The sequence below is a fragment of the Hyperolius riggenbachi genome, chromosome 9, assembly GCF_040937935.1.
Source record: "Hyperolius riggenbachi isolate aHypRig1 chromosome 9, aHypRig1.pri, whole genome shotgun sequence".
NCBI classification, from domain to species: domain Eukaryota; kingdom Metazoa; phylum Chordata; class Amphibia; order Anura; family Hyperoliidae; genus Hyperolius; species Hyperolius riggenbachi.
The window spans coordinates 28,191,700-28,217,902 of record NC_090654.1 but is presented as its reverse complement, the minus strand read 5'-3'; the positions used below and the strand labels follow the sequence as shown (position 1 = coordinate 28,217,902).

General features: G+C 49.4%; 1 protein-coding gene across 3 annotated transcripts in view; it reads right to left on the bottom strand.

Annotated features, from left to right (window-relative positions):
* The window catches only part of USP21 (ubiquitin specific peptidase 21), an 81,535-nt gene extending 57,668 nt beyond the window's left edge, over window positions 1-23,867 (bottom strand). For 2 of the 3 annotated variants that reach the window (XM_068252256.1, XM_068252260.1), the window contains exons 1-3: window positions 23,747-23,867; window positions 6,801-6,855; window positions 4,969-5,725 (exon numbers count right to left, since the gene is read on the bottom strand). In XM_068252256.1, the coding sequence (XP_068108357.1) occupies window positions 4,969-5,725; window positions 6,801-6,805 (762 nt within the window). In that variant the 5' untranslated portion in view covers window positions 6,806-6,855; window positions 23,747-23,867. The other variant, XM_068252259.1, reaches the window with a different exon arrangement.
* Window positions 23,868-26,203: the final 2,336 nt, after the last annotated feature.

The following is a 26,203-nucleotide window of genomic DNA, read 5'->3' as shown; positions in this document are numbered from 1 at the left end:
AGTACTGTATTAGCTAGGCCTATTTTTAACATTAAAAAGAACCAAGTGCCACTTTTGTTTTCTGCACTTTGTCCTGGTTTCTAATAGCTATAGGAGCTGCCATGTTCCCCCTCCCCTTCTAGCTGCCCATTATTTATCGGCAGGGAAGGTGTGAAAATAGCATCTGTGACTTCTCTAAACTCTTTGAAGCACAGTGTCCAATATCTCTACCCCTCTGCTGATGATAGCTTTTATTTGTTCTCTGCTAAATATGCACAATAAAATAATTACAGCAGATCTTATTTGCCTGAATTTTCTGTGGTTGGGCAGGCCTCTGAAGTAGGATTATAAAGGTAGCTGCTAAACTTTTATAAAAAAAAAAAAGGTAAAATGGAAGTTTTTTTTTTAATATAATGAGCCACGTTGTTGGCATGAATGTTTAACGTGCTATTGATTTGCTCTGGGTGCTAAAAAATGGTGCTCGGTTCACTTTAAGTCTCAAACAACCAGGAATTACTCTCATCCGGTATCAGCTGATCCCCAACGCTGCCGGATAACCAAGACCACCTCAGGTTTGCTTAAAGGGAACCTAAACTGAGATGGATATGGGTGTTTCCTTTTAAACAACAGGTTGCCTGGCAGCCCTGCTGATCTCTTTGGCTGCAGTAGTGGCTAAATCACACACCTGGAACAAGCATGCAGCTAATCCAGTCTGACTTCAGTCAGAGCACCTGATCTGCATGCTTGTTCAGGGGCTGTGGCTAAAAGTATTAGAGACACAGGATCAGCAGGAGAGTCAGGCAACTGGTATTATTTTAAAAGTAAGTATCCATATCCTTCTCAGTTTAGGTTCCCTAAGGGTAGAGATGGGCCGAACGGTTCGCCGGCGAACGGTTCCACGCGAACTTCGGTGGTTCGCGTTCGCGTCCCGCTGGCGAACCTTTGCGGAAGTTCGGTTCGCCCCATAATGCACCTTGAGGGTCAACTTTGACCCTCTACATCACAGTCAGCAGGCCCAGTGTAGCCAATTAGGCTACACTAGCCCCTGGAGCCCCACCCCCCCTTATATAAGACAGACAGCGGCGGCCATTACGGTCACTCGTGTGCTGCCTGCGTTAGTGAGAGTAGGGCGAGCTGCTGCAGACTGTCTCTCAGGGAAAGAATAGTTAGGCTTAACTTGTTCCTGGCTGCATACCTGTACTGTTCAGTGAGCCCACCACTGCATACCTGTGCTGTGAACCCACCACTGCATACCTGTACTGTGAACCCACCACTGCATACCTGTTCAGTGAACCCACCACTGCATACCTGTGCTGTGAACCCACCACTGCATACCTGTACTGTGAACCCACCACTGCATACCTGTTCAGTGAACCCACCACTGCATACCTGTTCAGTGAACCCACCACTGCATACCTGTTCAGTGAACCCACCACTGCATACCTGTTCAGTGAACCCACCACTGCATACCTGTTCAGTGAACCCACCACTGCATACCTGTTCAGTGAACCCACCACTGCATACCTGTTCAGTGAACCCACCACTGCATACCTGTGCTGTGAACCCGTCACTGCATACCTGTTCAGTGAACCTGCCACTGCATACCTGTGCTGTGAACCCACCACTGCATACCTGTTCTGTGAACCCACCACTGCATACCTGTGCTGTGAACCCACCACTGCATACCTGTGCTGTGAACCCACCACTGCATACCTGTGCTGTGAACCCACCACTGCATACCTGTGCTGTGAACCCACCACTGCATACCTGTGCTGTGAACCCACCACTGCATACCTGTGCTGTGAACCCACCACTGCATACCTGTTCTGTTAACCCACCACTGCATACCTGTTCTGTTAACCCACCACTGCATACCTGTTCAGTGAACCCACCACTGCATACCTGTTGTGTTCAGTGAACCCGCCACTGCATACCTGTTGTGTTCAGTGAACCCGCCACTGCATACCTGTTCTGTTCAGTGAACCCGCCACTGTATACCTGTACTGTTCAGTGAACCCGCCACTGCATACCTGTTCAGTGAACCCGCCACTGCATACCTGTTGTGTTCAGTGAACCCGCCACTGCATACCTGTTGTGTTCAGTGAACCCGCCACTGCATACCTGTTGTGTTCAGTGAACCCGCCACTGCATACCTGTTGTGTTCAGTGAACCCGCCACTGCATACCTGTTGTGTTCAGTGAACCTGCCACTGCATACCTGTTGTGTTCAGTGAACCCGCCACTGCATACCTGTTGTGTTCAGTGAACCCGCCACTGCATACCTGTTGTGTTCAGTGAACCCGCCACTGCATACCTGTTGTGTTCAGTGAACCCGCCACTGCATACCTGTTGTGTTCAGTGAACCTGCCACTGTATACCTGTACTGTTCAGTGAACCCGCCACTGCATACCTGTTCTGTGAACCCGCCACTGTATACCTGTTCAGTGAACCCACCACTGCATACCTGTTGTGTTCAGTGAACCTGCCACTGCATACCTGTTCTGTGAACCCGCCACGCCACTGTATACCTGTTCTGTTCAGTGAACCCGCCACTGCATACCTGTTCAGTGAACCCGCCACTGCATACCTGTTGTGTTCAGTGAACCCGCCACTGCATACCTGTTGTGTTCAGTGAACCCGCCACTGCATACCTGTTGTGTTCAGTGAACCCGCCACTGCATACCTGTTCTGTTCAGTGAACCTGCCACTGCATACCTGTTCTGTGAACCCGCCACTGTATACCTGTTCTGTTCAGTGGACCCGCCACTGTATACCTGTTCAGTGAACCCACCACTGCATACCTGTTGTGTTCAGTGAACCCGCCACTGCATACCTGTTCTGTTCAGTGGACCCGCCACTTTATACCTGTTCAGTGAACCCGCCACTGCATACCTGTTGTGTTCAGTGAACCCGCCACTGTATACCTGTACTGTTCAGTGAACCCGCCACTGCATACCTGTTCAGTGAACCCGCCACTGCATACCTGTTGTGTTCAGTGAACCCGCCACTGCATACCTGTTGTGTTCAGTGAACCCGCCACTGCATACCTGTTGTGTTCAGTGAACCCGCCACTGCATACCTGTTGTGTTCAGTGAACCCGCCACTGCATACCTGTTGTGTTCAGTGAACCCGCCACTGCATACCTGTTGTGTTCAGTGAACCTGCCACTGTATACCTGTACTGTTCAGTGAACCTGCCACTGCATACCTGTTCTGTTCAGTGAACCTGCCACTGCATACCTGTTCTGTGAACCCGCCACTGTATACCTGTTCTGTTCAGTGGACCCGCCACTGTATACCTGTTCAGTGAACCCACCACTGCATACCTGTTGTGTTCAGTGAACCTGCCACTGCATACCTGTTCTGTGAACCCGCCACGCCACTGTATACCTGTTCTGTTCAGTGAACCCGCCACTGCATACCTGTTGTGTTCAGTGAACCCGCCACTGCATACCTGTTGTGTTCAGTGAACCCGCCACTGCATACCTGTTGTGTTCAGTGAACCTGCCACTGCATACCTGTTGTGTTCAGTGAACAGTTTGGTGTGTCAGTGTGAAGCAGTACCTTAATTACACTACCTGATTGATGTATACACATGCAAGATGTTTTAAAGCACTTTAGGCCTGTCATTTAGCATTCAATGTGATTTCTGCCCTTAAAACGCTGCTTTGCGTCAAATCCAGATTTTTCCCCGGGACTTTTGGCATGTATCCCACTCCGCCATGACCCCCTCCAGGTGTTAGACCCCTTGAAACATCTTTTCCATCAGTTTTGTGGCCAGCATAATTATTTTTTTTTTTCAAAGTTCGCATCCCCATTGAAGTCTATTGCGGTTCGCGAACTTTAACGCGAACCGAACGTTACGCGAAAGTTCGCGAACCCGGTTCGCGAACCTAAAATCGGAGGTTCGGCCCATCTCTACCTAAGGGCAGGGGTCTCAAACTCGTGGCCCGCGGGCCATTTGCGGCCCTCGATACAATATTTTGTGGCCCTCGCCGGCAAAAGCTTCCTTATAGTTCGCTTCAGTGCTCCCAAGTAATCCGCCGCATCCCCACCACTAAACGAGGGCTGCAGAGCCCCCAAAACGCCTGGGGGGGGCAATCCGCCGGCATTTCCTGGAAGGGGCAGAGCTTTTAGCTTCAGCTCTGACCCTCCTGACGTCAATCGCCGCACGGATCGCCGCCTCTCCCCGCCCCTCTCTGTGAAGGAAGAGTGAGAGGGGCGGGCAGAGGCGGCGATGCGCCGCGATTGTGAAATTCCTAATGCGGCCCAGCCTCATCCTGACTTTGCCTCCTGCGGCCCCCAGGTAAATTAAGTTTGAGACCCCTGCCTAAGAGGAACTCCAGTGAAAATAATGTAATAAAAAAGTGCTTCATTTCTATAATTATGTATAAATGATTTAGGCAGTGTTTGCCCATTGTAAAAGCTTTCCTCTCCCTGATTTACATTCTGACATTTATCACACGATGACATTTTTTATGCCGACGGGTGATATCACTGGAAGGAGATGCTGCTGGCTTGTTTGGCAGTTGGAAACAGCTGTAAACTGTGAACCTCCGTGCATTGTAGGAAATAACTGACAGGAAACTGCCAGGACCATGGAAGCGCCCCCAAAAATGGTAATGTAATGAAACAAAAAATAATAATAAAGTGGAGGGAGGGGTCTTTACCACGTCAGATGGAAGAACCCAAACCACAGGGTTAATGTAAAAAGATTAAATTATTTATTCAGCACAATTAAAAGGACAACGCGTTTCACGGATCTCAGGCGGCTTCTTCAGGTCAATAAAAGTGCCTTTAAAATATGGTCACAAGTATAGATGCTACAATCTAACATCTAATACCCCACAATACTGCACCATTTGGCTCCTGGTCTCTCCTTGTCAAACAGGTGACCGTGGTATCTCCACAGTGACCACCGTTTCTACTAGTGAGACATTGGGCCCTGAATATAACACACAATGAAGCGGTGCGATTTTCTGCATACATACCGGTGTAGAAGGAGCAGACACCTTCTCTTGTACCTTGGCACGGTTGACCACCGGTGACTCCCTAGCTGTTGGGCTGCAGGCTGGTTGAGGCTGGAAGGAGTCTTTCTTTTCGGGGGAGTTTCGGGGTGTCACTTTAGACGTGACCTCAGTTCGCAGGGACACGAGTGGCGGATTGCTAGACTTCAGGGGTGAATCCACTGTAGGTAAGGTATTCAGTCTTTTCAGTGAGCTGCTTCTCCTGAGCACAGCTGGGTCCAGGGGTGGCTTCCTGCTAGTGGAGGCGCTTCGCTCTCTGACAACCATACGCCCTAGGCTTTTGCTGATCTCCTCCACCTTGTCACTGGTTGAACTCAAGTCCCCATAACTGACGGATTTCGACCTTGACAGACTTCCTGACCTGGCAGGAAGTGGCTGGACAGGTGGTTTAGTGGCAGGAGCGGCGCTGTGGAGTGGCAGCTTGTGGTCGGCTTTCACAGGGCCCCTCTTGTTGGAGGACTCCGCTCGCTGAGTGCTGCGGCCACGTTCTGTCTTGCCCTTGTCCTCCAGGACTGGACGCGGCGGCAGCGGTCGTAGTTTTGGGGCGCCATTGCTGAACACCGTGCTGGAGACGGCGGTTCGCTCTTGACTAACGTTGCGGAGGGAGGTGAGCGTTTTGACAGCGATAACAGGCTGAGTGGTGATGACTCCGGAGTCGCGGCTTCGCCTATATCTGGATTCAAAGACTTGGGGCATTGTGGATCTTGTGGACAAGGGAGCCCTAAAAGAACGAAAACAATATTTACTCAAGCAAGCAAAAAATCCTGTTTTACAAATGTAGTCATGTGACCTAAAACAGCTAAATTAAATGATTTAAAGGGGAACTTCAGCCTAAACAAACATACCGTCATTAAGTTACATTAGTGATATTAATTAAAATAGATAGGTAATATAATTTCGTACCCACCCTTTTTTAAAAGAACAGGCAAATATTTGTGACTTCACGAGGGCAGCCATCTTTTTGAGAAACTGCCCAAAATTGAAAGTGAATGGATTGGATACATTTGGGGCAAAGAATGGCCGTCAGATTTGACCAGGTGTGTGCCGAGCTCTACATGCTGACAGGTAGTTGACAAAACTGATGACATACCTTTTTAGATGCCTAATCAATCCCCTCCACTGGTTCCCATTACAGTGGACCTGAACTCTTGCAAAGGAGAGGAGGAAAACATACAGATTTGCACCCTGTATGTCTGTATAGTTTAGCCTGTCTAATTTCCCCCTCATCTGTGGCTAATCACAAGTGTAATTTGAACTCTCAGCTGTGTCAGCTGACTGCCACAGCAGAGCAGCTAATGTGTAAACACAGGATGTTAAAGGACAACTGTAGTGAGAGGTATATGGAGGCTGCCATATTTATTTCCTTTTAAGCAATACCAGTTGCCTGGCTATCCTGCTGATCCTCTGTCTCTAATAATTTCAGCCATAGCCCCTGAAAAAGCATGCAGCAGCTCTGGGGTTTCTGATAATATTGTTAGCTGCATGATTTTTTTCTGGTCCGATTCAGACCAGGGCTGCCAGGCAACTGGTATTGCTTAAAAGGAAATAAATATGGCAGCCTCCATATACCTCTCACTACACTTGTCCTTTAACCCTATGTCTGCTTCCATGAAAGCAGGAAGTAGACACACTGCAGATTTATTGCAAGATATCTCTCAGCTGTAAATAAGAAATGTTTTTCTTTAAATGTTATTAAGCTGTTGCTTATCTTTTAGGGCAAAGAGGAGGTTCTGAGTTCAGGTCCACTTTAATCGTTCTGCCCTGCGTACGTTCAGGACTGCGCGGGGTTACCGTACCTCATGTCCACGGTCAGCAGGCGTTGGGAGCGATCGGGACTCACATCTCTGCGGCCTGTCAGAAAGAAGAAATCAGTTACTCCTCTGGGATTTCCCGGAGATATTATAAATAAACACCAATAGCAAAAATGGCATCCTGAGGGAACGGCTGCCCTGTGAGGAGAGTCCCTGCGGGATTAACCCAGCCGCTGCTGGATGAAAATGTTCAAGAGTTTCTGGCTTTGTCCGTTTCACGCAAGAGATGCTGAACTCTTTCAAGGCTTGCTTAGAGAGGATGAGCGGGTTCAGTTTCCATAGCCAATCTCTGCACAAGGTGGTCAGGGGTGACTGTGGTGGGTCACTAATAACTGCACGGTGAGGTCAGGGGTGACTGTGGTGGATCACTAATAACTGCACGGTGAGGTCAGGGGTGACTGTGGTGGGTCACTAATAACTGCACAGTGAGGTCAGGGGTGACTGTGGTAGATCACTAACTGCACGGTGAGGTCAGGTGTGACTGTGGTAGATCACTAATAACTGCACGGTGAGGTCAGGGGTGACTGTGGTGGATCACTAATAACTGCACAGTGAGGTCAGGGGTGACTGTGGTGGATCACTAATAACTGCACGGTGAGGTCAGGGGTGACTGTGGTAGATCACTAACTGCACAGTGAGGTCAGGGGTGACTGTGGTGGATCACTAATAACTGCACAGTGAGGTCAGGGGTGACTGTGGTGGATCACTAATAACTGCAAGGTGAGGTCAGGGGCGACTGTGGTGGATCACTAATAACTGCACGGTGAGGTCAGGGGTGACTGTGGTAGATCACTAGTAACTGCACAGTGAGGTCAGGGGTGACTGTGGTGGATCACTAATAACTGCACGGTGAGGTCAGGGGTGACTGTGGTGGATCACTAATAACTGCAAGGTGAGGTCAGGGGCGACTGTGGTGGATCACTAATAACTGCACGGTGAGGTCAGGGGTGACTGTGGTAGATCACTAGTAACTGCACGGTGAGGTCAGGGGTGACTGTGGTAGATCACTAACTGCACGGTGAGGTCAGGGGTGACTGTGGTGGATCACTAATAACTGCAAGGTGAGGTCAGGGGTGACTGTGGTGGATCACTAATAACTGCACGGTAAGGTCAGGGGTGACTGTGGTGGATCACTAATAACTGCACGGTGAGGTCAGGGGTGACTGTGGTAGATCACTAATAACTGCACGGTGAGGTCAGGGGTGACTGTGGTAGATCACTAATAACTGCACAGTGAGGTCAGGGGTGACTGTGGTGGATCACTACTAACTGCACAGTGAGGTCAGGGGTGACTGTGGTGGATCACTACTAACTGCACAGTGAGGTCAGGGGTGGCTGTGGTAGATCACTAATAACTGCACGGTGAGGTCAGGGGTGACTGTGGTGGATCACTAATAACTGCACAGTGAGGTCAGGGGTGACTGTGGTGGATCACTAATAACTGCACGGTGAGGTCAGGGGTGGCTGTGGTAGATCACTAATAACTGCACGGTGAGGTCAGGGGTGACTGTGGTAGATCACTAACTGCACGGTGAGGTCAGCGGTGACTGTGGTGGATCACTAATAACTGCACAGTGAGGTCAGGGATGACTGTGGTAGATCACTAATAACTGCGCGGTGAGGTCAGGGGTGACTGTGGTAGATCACTAATAACTGCACGGTGAGGTTAGGGGTTACTGTGGTGGATCACTAATAACTGCACAGTGAGGTCAGGGGTGGCTGTGGTAGATCACTAATAACTGCACGGTGAGGTCAGGGGTGACTGTGGTAGATCACTAACTGCGCGGTGAGGTCAGGGGTTACTGTGGTGGATCACTAATAACTGCACAGTGAGGTCAGGGGTGACTGTGTTGGATCACTAATAACTGCACAGTGAGGTCAGGGGTGACTGTGGTGGATCACTAATAACTGCACAGTGAGGTCAGGGGTGACTGTGGTAGATCACTAATAACTGCACGGTGAGGTCAGGGGTGACTGTGGTGCATCACTAATAACTGCACGGTGAGGTCAGAGGTGACTGTGGTGGATCACTAATAACTGCACAGTGAGGTCAGGGATGACTGTGGTAGATCACTAATAACTGCACAGTGAGGTCAGGGGTGACTGTGGTAGATCACTAGTAACTGCACGGTGAGGTCAGGGGTGACTGTGGTAGATCACTAACTGCACGGTGAGGTCAGGGGTGACTGTGGTGCATCACTAATAACTGCACGGTGAGATCAGGGGTGACTGTGGTGGATCACTAATAACTGCACAGTGAGGTCAGGGATGACTGTGGTAGATCACTAATAACTGCACAGTGAGGTCAGAGGTGACTGTGGTGGATCACTAATAACTGCACAGTGAGGTCAGCGGTGACTGTGGTGGATCACTAATAACTGCACGGTGAGGTCAGAGGTGACTGTGGTGGATCACTAATAACTGCACCGTGAGGTCAGGGGTGACTGTGGTGGATCACTAATAACTGCACGGTGAGGTCAGGGGTGACTGTGGTAGATCACTAATAACTGTGCGGTGAGGTCAGGGGTTACTGTGGTGGATCACTAATAACTGCACAGTGAGGTCAGGGGTGACTGTGGTGGATCACTAATAACTGCGCGGTAAGGTCAGGGGTGACTGTGGTAGATCACTAATAACTGCACGGTGAGGTCAGGGGTGACTGTGGTGCATCACTAATAACTGCACAGTGAGGTCAGGGGTGACTGTGGTGGATCACTAATAACTGCACAGTGAGGTCAGGGGTGACTGTGGTAGATCACTAATAACTGCACAGTGAGGTCAGGGGTGACTGTGGTGGATCACTACTAACTGCACAGTGAGGTCAGGGGTGGCTGTGGTAGATCACTAATAACTGCACGGTGAGGTCAGGGGTGACTGTGGTGGATCACTAATAACTGCACAGTGAGGTCAGGGGTGACTGTGGTGGATCACTAATAACTGCATGGTGAGGTCAGGGGTGACTGTGGTGGATCACTAATAACTGCACAGTGAGGTCAGGGGTGACTGTGGTGGATCACTAATAACTGCACAGTGAGGTCAGGGGTGACTGTGGTGGATCACTAATAACTGCACAGTGAGGTCAGGGGTGACTGTGGTGGATCACTAGTAACTGCACAGTGAGGTCAGGGGTGACTGTGGTAGATCACTAATAACTGTGCGGTGAGGTCAGGGGTGACTGTGTTGGATCACTAATAACTGCACAGTGAGGTCAGGGATGACTGTGGTGCATCACTAATAACTGCACGGTGAGGTCAGCGGTGACTGTGGTGCATCACTAATAACTGCACGGTGAGGTCAGAGGTGACTGTGGTGGATCACTAATAACTGCACAGTGAGGTCAGGGGTGACTGTGGTGGATCACTAATAACTGCACAGTGAGGTCAGGGGTGACTGTGGTAGATCACTAATAACTGCACGGTGAGGTCAGGGGTGACTGTGGTGCATCACTAATAACTGCACGGTGAGGTCAGAGGTGACTGTGGTGGATCACTAATAACTGCACAGTGAGGTCAGGGGTGACTGTGGTGGATCACTAATAACTGCACGGTGAGGTCAGGGGTGACTGTGGTAGATCACTAATAACTGCACAGTGAGGTCAGGGGTGACTGTGGTAGATCACTAATAACTGCACAGTGAGGTCAGGGGTGACTGTGGTGGATCACTACTAACTGCACAGTGAGGTCAGGGGTGGCTGTGGTAGATCACTAATAACTGCACAGTGAGGTCAGAGGTGACTGTGGTGGATCACTAATAACTGCACGGTGAGGTCAGAGGTGACTGTGGTGGATCACTAATAACTGCACAGTGAGGTCAGGGGTGACTGTGGTGGATCACTAATAACTGCACGGTGAGGTCAGGGGTGACTGTGGTAGATCACTAATAACTGCACGGTGAGGTCAGGGGTGACTGTGGTGGATCACTAATAACTGCACAGTGAGGTCAGGGGTGACTGTGGTGGATCACTAATAACTGCACGGTGAGGTCAGGGGTGACTGTGGTGGATCACTAATAACTGCATGGTGAGGTCAGGGGTTACTGTGGTGGATCACTAATAACTGCACAGTGAGGTCAGGGGTGACTGTTGGATCACTAATAACTGCGCGGTGAGGTCAGGGGTGACTGTGGTGGATCACTAATAACTGCACAGTGAGGTCAGGGGTGACTGTGGTGGATCACTAATAACTGCACGGTGAGGTCAGGGGTGACTGTGGTGGATCACTAATAACTGCATGGTGAGGTCAGGGGTTACTGTGGTGGATCACTAATAACTGCACAGTGAGGTCAGGGATGACTGTGGTAGATCACTAATAACTGCACAGTGAGGTCAGGGATGACTGTGGTAGATCACTAATAACTGCACAGTGAGGTCAGGGGTGACTGTGGTGGATCACTAATAACTGCGCGGTAAGGTCAGGGGTGACTGTGGTGGATCACTAATAACTGCACGGTGAGGTCAGGGGTGACTGTGGTGGATCACTAATAACTGCACGGTGAGGTCAGGGGTGACTGTGGTAGATCACTAACTGCACGGTGAGGTCAGGGGTGACTGTGGTGGATCACTAATAACTGCACGGTGAGGTCAGGGGTGACTGTGGTGGATCACTAATAACTGCACGGTGAGGTCAGGGGTGACTGTGGTGGATCACTAATAACTGCACGGTGAGGTCAGGGGTGACTGTGGTGGATCACTAATAACCGCACGGTGAGGTCAGGGGTGACTGTGGTGGATCACTAATAACTGCACGGTGAGGTCAGGGGTGACTGTGGTGGATCACTAATAACTGCACGGTGAGGTCAGGGGTGACTGTGGTGGATCACTAATAACCACACGGTGAGGTCAGGGGTGACTGTGGTGGATCACTAATAACTGCACAGTGAGGTCAGGGGTGACTGTGGTGGATCACTAATATCTGTACAGTGAGGTCAGGGGTGACTGCGGTAGATCACTAATAACTGCACGGCGAGGTCAGCGGTGACTGTGGTAGATCACTAATAACTGCACAGTGAGGTCAGGGGTGACTGTGGTAGATCACTAATAACTGCACAGTGAGGTCAGCGGTGACTGTGGTAGATCACTAATAACTGCACGGTGAGGTCAGGGGTGACTGTGGTGGGTCACTAATAACTGCACGGTGAGGTCAGGGGTGACTGTGGTGGATCACTAATAACTGCACGGTGAGGTCAAGGGTGACTGTGGTGGGTCACTAGTAACTGCACAGTGAGGTCAGGGGTGACTGTGGTAGATCACTAATAACTGCACGGTGAGGTCAGGGGTGACTATGGTGGGTCACTAATAACTGCACAGTGAGGTCAGGGGTGACTGTGGTGGGTCACTAGTAACTGCACAGTGAGGTCAGGGGTGACTGTGGTAGATCACTAATAACTGCATGGTGAGGTCAGGAGTGACTGTGGTAGATCACTAATAACTGCACAGTGAGGTCAGGGGTGACTGTGTTGGATCACTAATAACTGCACAGTGAGGTCAGGGGTGACTGTGGTGCATCACTAATAACTGCACGGTGAGGTCAGGGGTGACTGTGGTGGATCACTAATAACTGCACAGTGAGGTCAGGGGTGACTGTGGTAGATCACTAATAACTGCACAGTGAGGTCAGGGGTGACTGTGGTGGATCACTAATAACTGCACAGTGAGGTCAGGGGTGACTGTGGTGGGTCACTAATAACTGCACGGTGAGATCAGGGGTGACTGTGGTGGGTCACTAATAACTGCACAGTGAGGTCAGGGGTGACTGTGGTGGATCACTAATAACTGCACAGTGAGGTCAGGGGTGACTGTGGTGGGTCACTAATAACTGCACGGTGAGGTCAGGGGTGACTGTGGTGCATCACTAATAACTGCACAGTGAGGTCAGGGGTGACTGTGGTAGATCACAAATAACTGCACAGTGAGGTCAGGGGTGACTGTGGTGGATCACTAATAACTGCACGGTGAGATCAGGGGTGACTGTGGTGGATCATTAATAACTGCACGGTGAGGTCAGGGGTGACTGTGGTGGATCATTAATAACTGCACGGTGAGGTCAGGGGTGACTGTGGTGGATCACTAATAACTGCGCGGTGAGGTCAGGGGTGACTGTGGTGGATCACTAATAACTGCGCGGTGAGGTCAGGGGTGACTGTGGTGGATCACTAATAACTGCACAGTGAGGTCAGGGGTGACTGTGGTGGATCACTAATAACTGCGCGGTGAGGTCAGGGGTGACTGTGGTGGATCACTAATAACTGCACAGTGAGGTCAGGGGTGACTGTGGTGGATCACTAATAACTGCACAGTGAGGTCAGGGGTGACTGTGGTGGATCACTAATAACTGCACAGTGAGGTCAGGGGTGACTGTGGTAGATCACAAATAACTGCACAGTGAGGTCAGGGGTGACTGTGGTGGATCACTAATAACTGCACAGTGAGGTCAGGGGTGACTGTGGTGGATCACTAATAACTGCACAGTGAGGTCAGGGGTGACTGTGGTAGATCACAAATAACTGCACAGTGAGGTCAGGGGTGACTGTGGTGGATCATTAATAACTGCACAGTGAGGTCAGAGGTGACTGTGGTGGATCACTAATAACTGCACAGTGAGGTCAGGGGTGACTGTGGTAGATCACAAATAACTGCACGGTGAGGTCAGGGGTGACTGTGGTGGATCATTAATAACTGCACAGTGAGGTCAGGGGTGACTGTGGTGCATCACTAATAACTGCACAGTGAGGTCAGAGGTGACTGTGGTAGATCACTAATAACTGCACAGTGAGGTCAGCGGTGACTGTGGTGGATCACTAATAACTGCACAGTGAGGTCAGGGGTGACTGTGGTAGATCACTAATAACTGCACAGTGAGGTCAGGGGTGACTGTGGTGCATCACTAATAACTGCACAGTGAGGTCAGGGGTGACTGTGGTAGATCACTAATAACTGCACGGTGAGGTCAGGGGTGACTGTGGTGGATCACTAATAACTGCACAGTGAGGTCAGAGGTGACTGTGGTGGATCACTAATAACTGCACAGTGAGGTCAGGGGTGACTGTGGTAGATCACAAATAACTGCACAGTGAGGTCAGGGGTGACTGTGGTGGATCACTAATAACTGCACGGTGAGGTCAGGGGTGACTGTGGTGGATCATTAATAACTGCACAGTGAGGTCAGGGGTGACTGTGGTGCATCACTAATAACTGCACAGTGAGGTCAGAGGTGACTGTGGTAGATCACTAATAACTGCACAGTGAGGTCAGCGGTGACTGTGGTGGATCACTAATAACTGCACAGTGAGGTCAGGGGTGACTGTGGTAGATCACTAATAACTGCACAGTGAGGTCAGGGGTGACTGTGGTGCATCACTAATAACTGCACAGTGAGGTCAGAGGTGACTGTGGTAGATCACTAATAACTGCACAGTGAGGTCAGAGGTGACTGTGGTGGATCACTAATAACTGCACAGTGAGGTCAGAGGTGACTGTGGTGGATCACTAATAACTGCACGGTGAGGTCAGAGGTGACTGTGGTGGATCACTAATAACTGCACAGTGAGGTCAGGGGTGACTGTGGTGCATCACTAATAACTGCACAGTGAGGTCAGAGGTGACTGTGGTAGATCACTAATAACTGCACAGTGAGGTCAGCGGTGACTGTGGTGGATCACTAATAACTGCACAGTGAGGTCAGGGGTGACTGTGGTAGATCACTAATAACTGCACAGTGAGGTCAGGGGTGACTGTGGTGCATCACTAATAACTGCACAGTGAGGTCAGAGGTGACTGTGGTAGATCACTAATAACTGCACAGTGAGGTCAGAGGTGACTGTGGTGGATCACTAATAACTGCACAGTGAGGTCAGAGGTGACTGTGGTGGATCACTAATAACTGCACGGTGAGGTCAGAGGTGACTGTGGTGGATCACTAATAACTGCACAGTGAGGTCAGAGGTGACTGTGGTGGATCACTAATAACTGCACGGTGAGGTCAGAGGTGACTGTGGTGGATCACTAATAACTGCACGGTGAGGTCAGGGGTGACTGTGGTGGATCACTAATAACTGCACAGTGAGGTCAGGGGTGACTGTGGTGGATCACTAATAACTGCACAGTGAGGTCAGGGGTGACTGTGGTAGATCACTAACTGCACAGTGAGGTCAGGGGTGACTGTGGTGGATCACTAATAACTGTACAGTGAGGTCAGGGGTGACTGTGGTGGATCACTAATAACTGCAAGGTGAGGTCAGGGGTGACTGTGGTGGATCACTAATAACTGCACGGTGAGGTCAGAGGTGACTGTGGTAGATCACTAACTGCACAGTGAGGTCAGGGGTGACTGTGGTGGATCACTAATAACTGCAAGGTGAGGTCAGGGGTGACTGTGGTGGATCACTAATAACTGCACGGTGAGGTCAGGGGTGACTGTGGTAGATCACTAACTGCACAGTGAGGTCAGGGGTGACTGTGTTGGATCACTAATAACTGCACAGTGAGGTCAGGGGTGACTGTGGTAGATCACTAATACCTGCACGGTGAGGTCAGGGGTGACTGTGGTGGATCACTAATAACTGCACGGTGAGGTCAGGGGTGACTGTGGTGGATCACTAATAACTGCGCGGTGAGGTCAGGGGTGACTGTGGTAGATCACTAATAACTGCGCGGTGAGGTCAGGGGTTACTGTGGTGGATCACTAATAACTGCACGGTGAGGTCAAGGGTGACTGTGGTAGATCACTAATAACTGCACGGTGAGGTCAGGGGTGACTGTGGTGGATCACTAATAACTGCACGGTGAGGTCAGAGGTGACTGTGGTAGATCACTAATAACTGCACAGTGAGGTCAGGGGTGACTGTGGTAGATCACTAATAACTGCACGGTGAGGTCAGAGGTGACTGTGGTGGATCACTAATAACTGCACGGTGAGGTCAGGGGTGACTGTGGTGGATCACTAATAACTGCACGGTGAGGTCAGGGGTGACTGTGGTAGATCACTAATAACTGCACGGTGAGGTCAGGGGTGACTGTGGTGGATCACTAATAACTGCACGGTGAGGTCAGAGGTGACTGTGGTAGATCACTAATAACTGCACGGTGAGGTCAGGGATGACTGTGGTAGATCACTAATAACTGCACAGTGAGGTCAGGGATGACTGTGGTAGATCACTAATAACTGCACAGTGAGGTCAGGGATGACTGTGGTGGATCACTAATAACTGCACAGTGAGGTCAGGGGTGACTGTGGTGGATCACTAATAACTGCACAGTGAGGTCAGGGGTGACTGTGGTAGATCACTAATAACTGCATGGTGAGGTCAGGGGTGACTGTGGTGGATCACTAATAACTGCATGGTGAGGTCAGGGGTTACTGTGGTGGATCACTAATAACTGCACGGTGAGGTCAGGGGTGACTGTGGTGGATCACTAATAACTGCACGGTGAGGTCAGGGGTGACTGTGGTGGATCACTAATAACTGCACAGTGAGGTCAGGGATGACTGTGGTAGATCACTAATAACTGCACAGTGAGGTCAGGGATGACTGTGGTAGATCACTAATAACTGCACAGTGAGGTCAGGGATGACTGTGGTAGATCACTAATAACTGCACGGTGAGGTCAGGGGTGACTGTGTTGGATCACTAATAACTGCACAGTGAGGTCAGGGGTGACTGTGTTGGATCACTAATAACTGCACAGTGAGGTCAGGGGTGACTGTGGTGGATCACTAATAACTGCACGGTGAGGTCAAGGGTGACTGTGGTAGATCACTAATAACTGCACGGTGAGGTCAGAGGTGACTGTGGTGGATCACTAATAACTGCACGGTGAGGTCAGAGGTGACTGTGGTAGATCACTAATAACTGCACAGTGAGGTCAGGGATGACTGTGGTAGATCACTAATAACTGCGCGGTGAGGTCAGGGATGACTGTGGTAGATCACTAATAACTGCACAGTGAGGTCAGGGATGACTGTGGTAGATCACTAATAACTGCACAGTGAGGTCAGAGGTGACTGTGGTGGATCACTAATAACTGCACAGTGAGGTTAGGGGTGACTGTGGTGGGTCACTAATAACTGCACAGTGAGGTCAGGAGTGACTGTGGTAGATCACTAATAACTGCACAGTGAGGTCAGGGGTGACTGTGGTAGATCACTAATAACTGCACGGTGAGGTCAGGGGTGACTGTGGTAGATCACTAATAACTGCACAGTGAGGTTAGGGGTGACTGTGGTGGGTCACTAATAACTGCACAGTGAGGTCAGGAGTGACTGTGGTAGATCACTAATAACTGCACAGTGAGGTCAGTGGTGACTGTGGTAGATCACTAATAACTGCACAGTGAGGTCAGGGGTGACTGTGTTGGATCACTAATAACTGCACAGTGAGGTCAGGGGTGACTGTGGTAGATCACTAATAACTGCACAGTGAGGTCAGGGGTGACTGTGGTGGATCACTAATAACTGCACAGTGAGGTCAGGGGTGACTGTGGTGGGTCACTAATAACTGCACAGTGAGGTCAGGGGTGACTGTGGTAGATCACTAATAACTGCACAGTGAGGTCAGGGGTGACTGTGGTGGATCACTAATAACTGCACAGTGAGGTCAGGGGTGACTGTGGTGGATCACTAATAACTGCAAGGTGAGGTCAGGGGTGACTGTGGTGGATCACTAATAACTGCACCGTGAGGTCATGGTTCATACATTACAGTCCCCTACTAACCAACAACTTGTGAGACAACATTTCAGAGATACAAAAAGTTGTCATACACAAAATATATAATACTGCTTTTTTATTACACATGACACCACTTTACTTCCCCTCGGCTGTCAATCTCCTGAACTCCCTCCTAATTCTTCCACCCCCATCAGTGCCCACCGCCTCTTAACCATTTTAGCCGCCTGGACGTAATTGTCACGTCCAGGTGGCTCCTGTGCTGCCACCGTTAGCCAGGAGATCAATGAATGGAAACATAGTTCCCATTCATTGATGTTTCCATGCATTGATCTAATCCCCGGTAGCAAGACCGACAGCTTCTTATAACAAGCAGCCGCCTCTCTAACCCAAAACAAAACAAAAAACCTTGTCCTCAAACTTCCTGTAAGCAAGAATGCTCTCTTACAGCATGGGAATTAAAAAAAAAAAAAAAAAAAAATCACTGTGGCCATCTTGTGGCCAAATAGTAAAACTACATTTACATACTTTTTTTCACATAAAACAAAAAAAATTACAATTAAAATTAACTGTTTACCCCCCACACCCAATTAATACTTTAATAAAAATGTTAACTTAAAAAAAAATTACAATTTGAAAAAACAAAACAAAACAAATAGTTACCTAAGGGTCTAAACTTTTTAATATGCATGTCAAAAGATTATATTACTAATATTTTTTAAATTATAAGCTTGTAAATATTGATAAATGAAAACTGAAAAATGCACCTTTATTTACAAATAAAATATTGACACTATACATTGTGATAGGGACATCATTTAAATGGTGTAATAACCGGGACAAATGGGCAATTAAAATGTGTGGGTTTTAATTATGGTAGCATGTACAGGTCCTTCTCAAAAAATGTGTATATTGTGATAAAGTTCATTATTTTCTGTAATGTACTGATAAACATTAGACTGTCATACATTTTAGATTCATTACACACAACTGAAGAAGTTCAAGCCTTTTATTGTTTTAATACTGATGATCTTGGCATATAGCTCATGAAAACACAAAATTCCTATCTCAAAAAATTAGCATTAAACGAGCTATTAACCTAATCATCTGAATCAACTACCGGTAATTAACTCTAAACAACTGCAAACGATTCCTGAGGCTTTTAAAAACTCCCAGCCTGGTTTATTACTCAAAACCGCAATCATGGGTAAAGGTGCCCATACACTCGTCAGATTGGCAGCAGATAGATAAGAAATGCATCTGATGATCTATCTGATGCTTTTTTAGAACATTTTTTTACCAGGATAGAATTCCAATAGATTTCAGTTTGAAATCTATTGAAATTCGATCTGATGGCATTTTTTTTGCCATCAGATTTCCATTAAGGCCAATGCAAACTGATAAGCAATCTCATCAGATCGACCTACATTTTCCACCCTGCCAGTTCGATGGAAATCCATCGAAATTGATCGAAATCGGCCATCGATCGGTCGATTGGCCAACCGATTTTCAATCGATCGATCGATCGGGATCGATCGGTCGGCCAGAAAATCGGCTGAGTGTATGGGCCCCTTAAGACTGCCGACCTGACTGCTGTCCAGAAGGCCATCATTGACACCCTCAAGCAAGAGGGTAAGACACAGAAAGAAATTTCTGAACGAATAGGCTGTTCCCAGACTGCTGTATCAAGGCACCTCAGTGGGAAGTCTGTGGGAAGGAAAGAGTGTGGCAGAAAACGCTGCACAATGAGAAGAGGTGACCGGACCCTGAGGAAGATTGTGGAGAAGGACCGATTCCAGACCTTGGGGGACCTGCGGAAGCAGTGGACTGAGTCTGGAGTAGAAACATCCAGAGCCACCGCGTACAGGCGTGTGGCAGGAAACGGGCTACAGGTGCCGCATTCCCCAGGTCAAGCCAGAAACAGCGGCAGAAGCGCCTGACCTGGGCTACAGAGAAGCAGCACTGGACTGTTGCTCAGTGGTCCAAAGTACTTTTTTTGGATGAAAGCAACTTTTGCATGTCATTCGGAAATCAAGGTGCCAGAGTCTAGAGGAAGACTGGGGAGAGGGAAATGCCAAAATGCCTGAAGTCCAGAGTCAAGTTCCCACAGTCCGTGATGGTCTGGGGTGCCATGTCAGCTGCTGGTGTTGGTCCACTATGTTTTATCAAGGGCAGGGTCAATGCAGCTAGCTAGCAGGAGATTTTGGAGCACTTCATGCTTCCATCTGCTGAAAAGCTTTATGGAGATGAAGATTTCATTTTTCAGCACGACCTGGCACCTGCTCACAGTGCTAAAACCACTGGTAAATAATTTACTGACCATGGTATTACTGTGCTCAATTGACCTGCCAACTCTCCTGACCTGAACCCCATAGAGAATCTGTGGGATATTGTGAAGAGAAAGTTGAGAGACGCAAGACCCAACACTCTGGATGAGCTTAAAGGGAACCTTAACTGAACGGGGGGTATAGAGTTTTACTTACCTGGGGCTATTACCAGCCCCCTGCAGCAGTCCTGTGCCCTCGGCGCCGCTCTGGAATCCTCTGGTCCCCCACTGTCACTTAGTTTCGTTTTTGACGACTCACCAGTCGCCGGCCGCCATGCGTATTATTGGACGCATTCACCAATGCAATTAGCGCGATTGCGGACCGCAACGCGCACAAAAATACGCGTTGCCGCATATCTACGCGTGCGGAATGCGGCAACGCATATTTTTGTACGCGTTGCGGTCCGCAATAGCGCTAATTGCATTGGTGATTGCGTCCAATAATACGCATGGCGGCCGGCGACTGGTGAGTCGTCAAAAACGAAACTAAGTGACAGCGGGGGACCAGAGGATTCCAGAGCGGCGCCGAGGGCACAGGACTGCTGCAGGGGGCTGGCAATAGCCCAGGTAAGTAAAACTCTATACCCCCCCGTTCAGTTAAGGTTCCCTTTAAGGCCGCTATCGAAGCATCCTGGGCCTCCATAACACCTGAGCAGTTCCACAGGCTGATTGCCTCCATGCCACGCCGCATTGAAGCAGTCATTTCTGCAAAAGGATTCCTGACCAAGTATTGAGTGCATAACTGAACAGAATTATTTGAAGGTTGACTCTCTTTTTTTTGTTTTAAAAACACTTTTCTTTTATTGGTCGGATGAAATATGCTAATTTTTTGAGATAGGAATTTTGGGGTTTTATGAGCTGTATGCCAAAATCATCAAAACATCAACATCATATCAAAACAATAAAAGGCTTGAACTACTTCAGTTGTGTGTAATGAATCTAAAATATATGAAAGTCTAATGTTTATCAGTACATTACAGAAAATAATGAACTTTATCACAATATGCAATTTTTTTTAGAAAGACCTGTATTTTAAAATAATGATTTTTTTCCATTTTCTTCTTATATTTCCTGTTAAAATGCATTTAGAAAAAAATAATTCTTAGCAAAATGTACCACCCAAAGAAAGCCTAATTGGTGGCAGAAAAAAAATAAGATATAGATCAATTCATAGTGATAAGTAGCGATAAAGTTATTAATGAATGGGAGGTGCATAAGGTGAAAAACGACAGAGCTGAAATGGTTAACATGCAACCAGGACAGTGTTTTTTCTGTCATACAGTCAACTGGCCCAAAATGACTAAACTGATTAGACTTGTGTGTCACAATTTGGAAGTGTTTGTATAATGTGCATTGTTGTTTTCTTTCGCTTTTGTTAACTGCATTTTTTGCGCCTATCTCTATCCTCTACTTGAGCTATGTATTGTGCCAAACCTAAAGCCGGGCAGGACCCAGTCATGCTTAGCGAAAAACGATTCGGATCTGTAACTCTAGAGATGCCACTGCACCCCTGGCCTCTCTGTACACTGGAGTCACACACTGCATCCCTGGCCTCTCTCTATACTAGGGACACACACTGCACCCATGGCCTCTCTGTACACTGGGGTCGCACACTGCACCCCTGACCTCTCTGTACACTGGGGTCACACACTGCACCCATGGCCTCTCTGTACACTGGAGTCACACACTGCATCCCTGGCCTCTCTCTATACTAGGGACACACACTGCACCCATGGCCTCTCTGTACACTGGGGTCGCACACTGCACCCCTGACCTCTCTGTACACTGGGGTCACACACTGCATCCCTGGCCTCTCTGTACACGGAGGTCACACACTGCACCACTGACCTCTCTGTACACTGGGGTCACACACTGCACCCATGGCCTCTCTGTACACTGGAGTCACACACTGCATCCCTGGCCTCTCTCTATACTAGGGACACACACTGCACCCATGGCCTCTCTGTACACTGGGGTCGCACACTGCACCCCTGACCTCTCTGTACACTGGGGTCACACACTGCATCCCTGGCCTCTCTGTACACTGAGGTCACACACTGCATCCCTGGCCTCTCTGTACACTGAGGTCACACACTGCATCCCTGGCCTCTCTGTACACTGAGGTCACACACTGCACCCCTGGCCTCTCTGCACACCGGGGTCACACTGCACCCCTGGCCTCTCTGTACACTGAGGTCACTCACTGCATCCCTGGCATCTCTGTACACTGGAGTCACACACTGCATCCCTGGCCTCTCTGTAATTTGGAGTAATACACTGCACTCCTGGCCTCTCGGTACACTGGAGTCACACACTGCACCCCTGGCCTCTCTGTACACTGGAGTCACACACTGCATCCCTGGCCTCTCTGTAATTTGGAGTAATACACTGCACTCCTGGCCTCTCTGTACACTGGAGTCACACACTGCACCCCTGGCCTCTCTGTACACTGAGGTCACACACTGCACCCCTGGCCTCTCTGTACACTGAGGTCACACACTGCACCCCTGGCCTCTCTGTACACTGAGGTCACACACTGCATCCCTGGCCTCTCTGTACACTGAGGTCACACACTGCACCCCTGGCCTCTCTGTATACTGAGGTCACACACTGCACCCCTGGCCTCTCTGTACACTGGAGTCACACACTGCATCCCTGGCATCTCTGTAATTTGGAGTAATACACTGCACTCCTGGCCTCTCTGTACACTGGAGTCACACACTGCACCCCTGGCCTCTCTGTACACTGAGGTCACACACTGCACCCCTGGCCTCTCTGTACACTGAGGTCACACACTGCATCCCTGGCCTCTCTGTACACTGAGGTCACACACTGCACCCCTGGCCTCTCTGTATACTGAGGTCACACACTGCACCCCTGGCCTCTCTGTACACTGGGGGTCACACACTGCACCCCTTGCCTCTCTGTACACTGAGGTCACACACTGCACCCCTGGCCTCTCTGTACACTGAGGTCACACACTGCACCCCTGGCCTCTCTGTACACTGAGGTCACACACTGCACCCCTGGCCTCTCTGTATACTGAGGTCACACACTGCACCCCTGGCCTCTCTGTACACTGGGGGGTCACACACTGCACCCCTTGCCTCTCTGTAATTTGGAGTAATACACTGCACCCCTGGCCTCTGTGTACACTGGGGGTCACACACTGCACCCATTGCCTCTCTGTAATTTGGAGTAATACACTGCACCCCTTGCCTCTCTGTAATTTGGAGTAATACACTGCACCCCTTGCCTCTCTGTAATTTGGAGTAATACACTGCACCCCTGGCCTCTCTGTATACTGAGGTCACACACTGCACCCCTGGCCTCTCTGTACACTGGGGGTCACACACTGCACCCCTTGCCTCTCTGTAATTTGGAGTAATACACTGCACCCCTGGCCTCTCTGTACACTGAGGTCACACACTGCACCACTGACATCTCTGTACACTGGAGTCACACACACTGCACCCCTGGCCTCTACACTGCACTCCTGGCCTCTCTGTACACTGGAGTCACACACTGCATCCCTGGCCTCTCTGTACACTGAGGTCACACACTGCATCCCTGGCCTCTCTGCACACTGGAGTCACACTCTGCACACTGGAGTCACACACTGCACCCCTGGCCTCTCTGTACACTGAGGTCACACACTGCATCCCTGGCCTCTCTGCACACTGGAGTCACACACTGCATCCCTGGTCTCTCTGTAATTTGGAGTAATACACTGCAGCCACACATTAAGTCATTGATCACTCGGGTCAAGGGTCACATATAGGAGCAGATGAGTAGCTGCTGCCATAGTAACAGAGCAGGCAGCACCTCCCCCTTACAACAATGGCTCTGGCTGGTCCTCAGAAGTGACAGCGCCTCGGGCTGATGATCTCCGCGCCCCTCTGCAGCAGAAGCGATAATGTAATACCAGCCCCGCTCTACCGGTACCTGGGCGCGTTACAGACGCGGCTCGTTCCTCCCTGGCTGCTTCATAGCAACCGCTCCAATCTCCGCCATCTTCCAGTTGCCTGTATACCAGCGGACTGCGCCTGCGCCGACCTCTGTGTACGCGGTTACCATAGAGAGCGGAAGCGGCGCGCATGCGCGGCTACTAGACGTAGTTACGTACACAGGTCTGGTAGCCATCTTTATTGAGGGCAAGCTTAACCCATTAAGCCATGAAATTTGGAACTTTTCATATAGAGACAGACTGTCCCCGTGCGTATGTTAATTTTAGATTTGCAAAGGGTTTTGAAACTTTTTGAGGTTATAGCTGCTGCCTCTTATAGAGATAACAGCACAAGAGCTTACCTAGACAATGGGCTCTATTCATAAAAAAAGTCGTGGCGAAAAAACTCCTGGAGGGAAAATACCGCAGCGGTATTTTAGACTTCTGGGTGGTAATTCATAAAAAATCTTGCCAGCTGCGATGCAAGTGCGGAGATCTCCCGCTGAAAGCTGGCGGTAAGGCCCCGTTCACACTTGCGGTTCTCTGCCAAACGGACCGGATGACCTGACCGGATCAGAACCGTATGACCGGATCGGAACCGTACGACCGGATCAGAACCGTACGGTTCTGATCCGGATCCAGTCAGTTTGCATCAGGTGTTCATCAGGATGCGATCCAGATCCGTTTGGCAAAAGATAGTAGAAATAGAATAAAAATGTTGGGGTCTGGGAGGTCAGCAGAAGGTGCACCTGTGGAATCAGGCCCTCCGCTGTTTAGCACTCACCTCCACCTCCGACATACTGCCAACATCTCCAGCACGTTTAAAGTCACTGCTGCTCCACTCCAAAATGCTTGCCCATGTGTCCCCATCCAAAATCGCCGCTACAATACGCATAGGAAGTGGGGTAGAACATCCGGATTTTATAGCCAGTGTGTTGTGCGCTCTCCGGTTCTCATTGGTTTGTATTGGCCGGACGGTGCAGTCCGGCTCCGCTCCGGATACGTCTGCCGGAGGAGCCGGACCAAAAAATAGCGCATGTTGGGTCTTATGCCGGAGTCTGGATCCAGTCCGGATCCGGACGCATGTGAACGGACGCATAGACTTTCATTGCTATGCCGTGCGTCCGTTCCGCATGCGGTCCGGCTCGGCGATTCCGGACGGTGACCGCTAATGTGAACCGGGCCTAAGCTGTCGGAAGGCATGCGGAAACACTTCAGCCGGCAGAGTCCCTCCGTGCACTGCTCTCTCTGGGCAGTCTGTCCCATTCACTTGTATGTAATCCGCAAAATCAGAGGAAGCGGTATTTCCCGTCCACATACCGCTTCCTCTAAACTTTATGAATGGCCATTTTGTTACTTTTTTTCTAGATGTTGTTACTTTTTTCTAGATAAATCTAGAAAAACACTGGAGAAGGCGGAAATTTCTCGCTCTGCTGGGGGATCACAGATTTTCATGCGGGAACAGCTTTTATGAATGCCCACTTTGCTAAATGGATGTGAAAATCCGCTGTTTTGAGCGGAAAACTTGCGGGAAGGTTTTATGAATAGAACCCAATCTGTTCACAGCTCTCCCTCTGTTAGCCCTCATACTTGAACTTCATGGAGGTGGTAAAATTGGTCAGTGATTGGCCAATCAAAGTTAGATGTGTGTATTCACAAGCAGACAGGACATTAGTAGCCACAATATAAAAAACTAGTTAGGAATTTAAACTTTCCCCCAGTCTACAAATATTAAATACAAATGATAATATATTATTGCTGTTGCTGGGAACAGGAGGTAGAAAATAGTCACAGATGAGGATATAGGACAGCAATAAAACTCCAAGATTGCTTTACACCCTTTACAACAAAGTAAATAGCTTTACTCGAAAAGAAAACCTCTTTTTCTTATGGCAATTTTATTTTGCAGACAATGCACAGAACCTGACAATTAAAGAGAAACTCACCAATATTTTATACTGTAGTTTTAGAAGGGTAAAGAGTTACAAATGTCATTACTTTAGAACTGTGTGTGTCCCAGTCGGGGGACTTGCCTCTGACTTTCTGCCTCTAAGCGGCCACTAGATCGACCATCGGATAGATCCCTCTCTGATCGAATCTGATCAGAGAAGAATCTATAGCAGCCCACACACTGTACACTGATTTTCACTAGATGAGAATCTGGCCGGCAGGTGTACCCCACCTAATGTGCCCCCCCCCCCCCAGGTGTTGTCAGGGGAGCTACCCTCATCTTTTGCCAGGCGTGCCTTCCCCTGCTACGATGCTCCTTCCCACGTCTTCTAGCCTGGGGTGCCTGTGTCATGTGACAAATGCTAGAAGAAAAGACCACTAAAGGCCCGGCCTGTATACCACGGTGCAACTACAGTTTTGCCTCAAGCATGTGTCACATGGCACAGCCACCCCGGGAGAAAAGAGAGGGAAAAGCGCCAAAACATGTCAGACATCGGACACAGGAG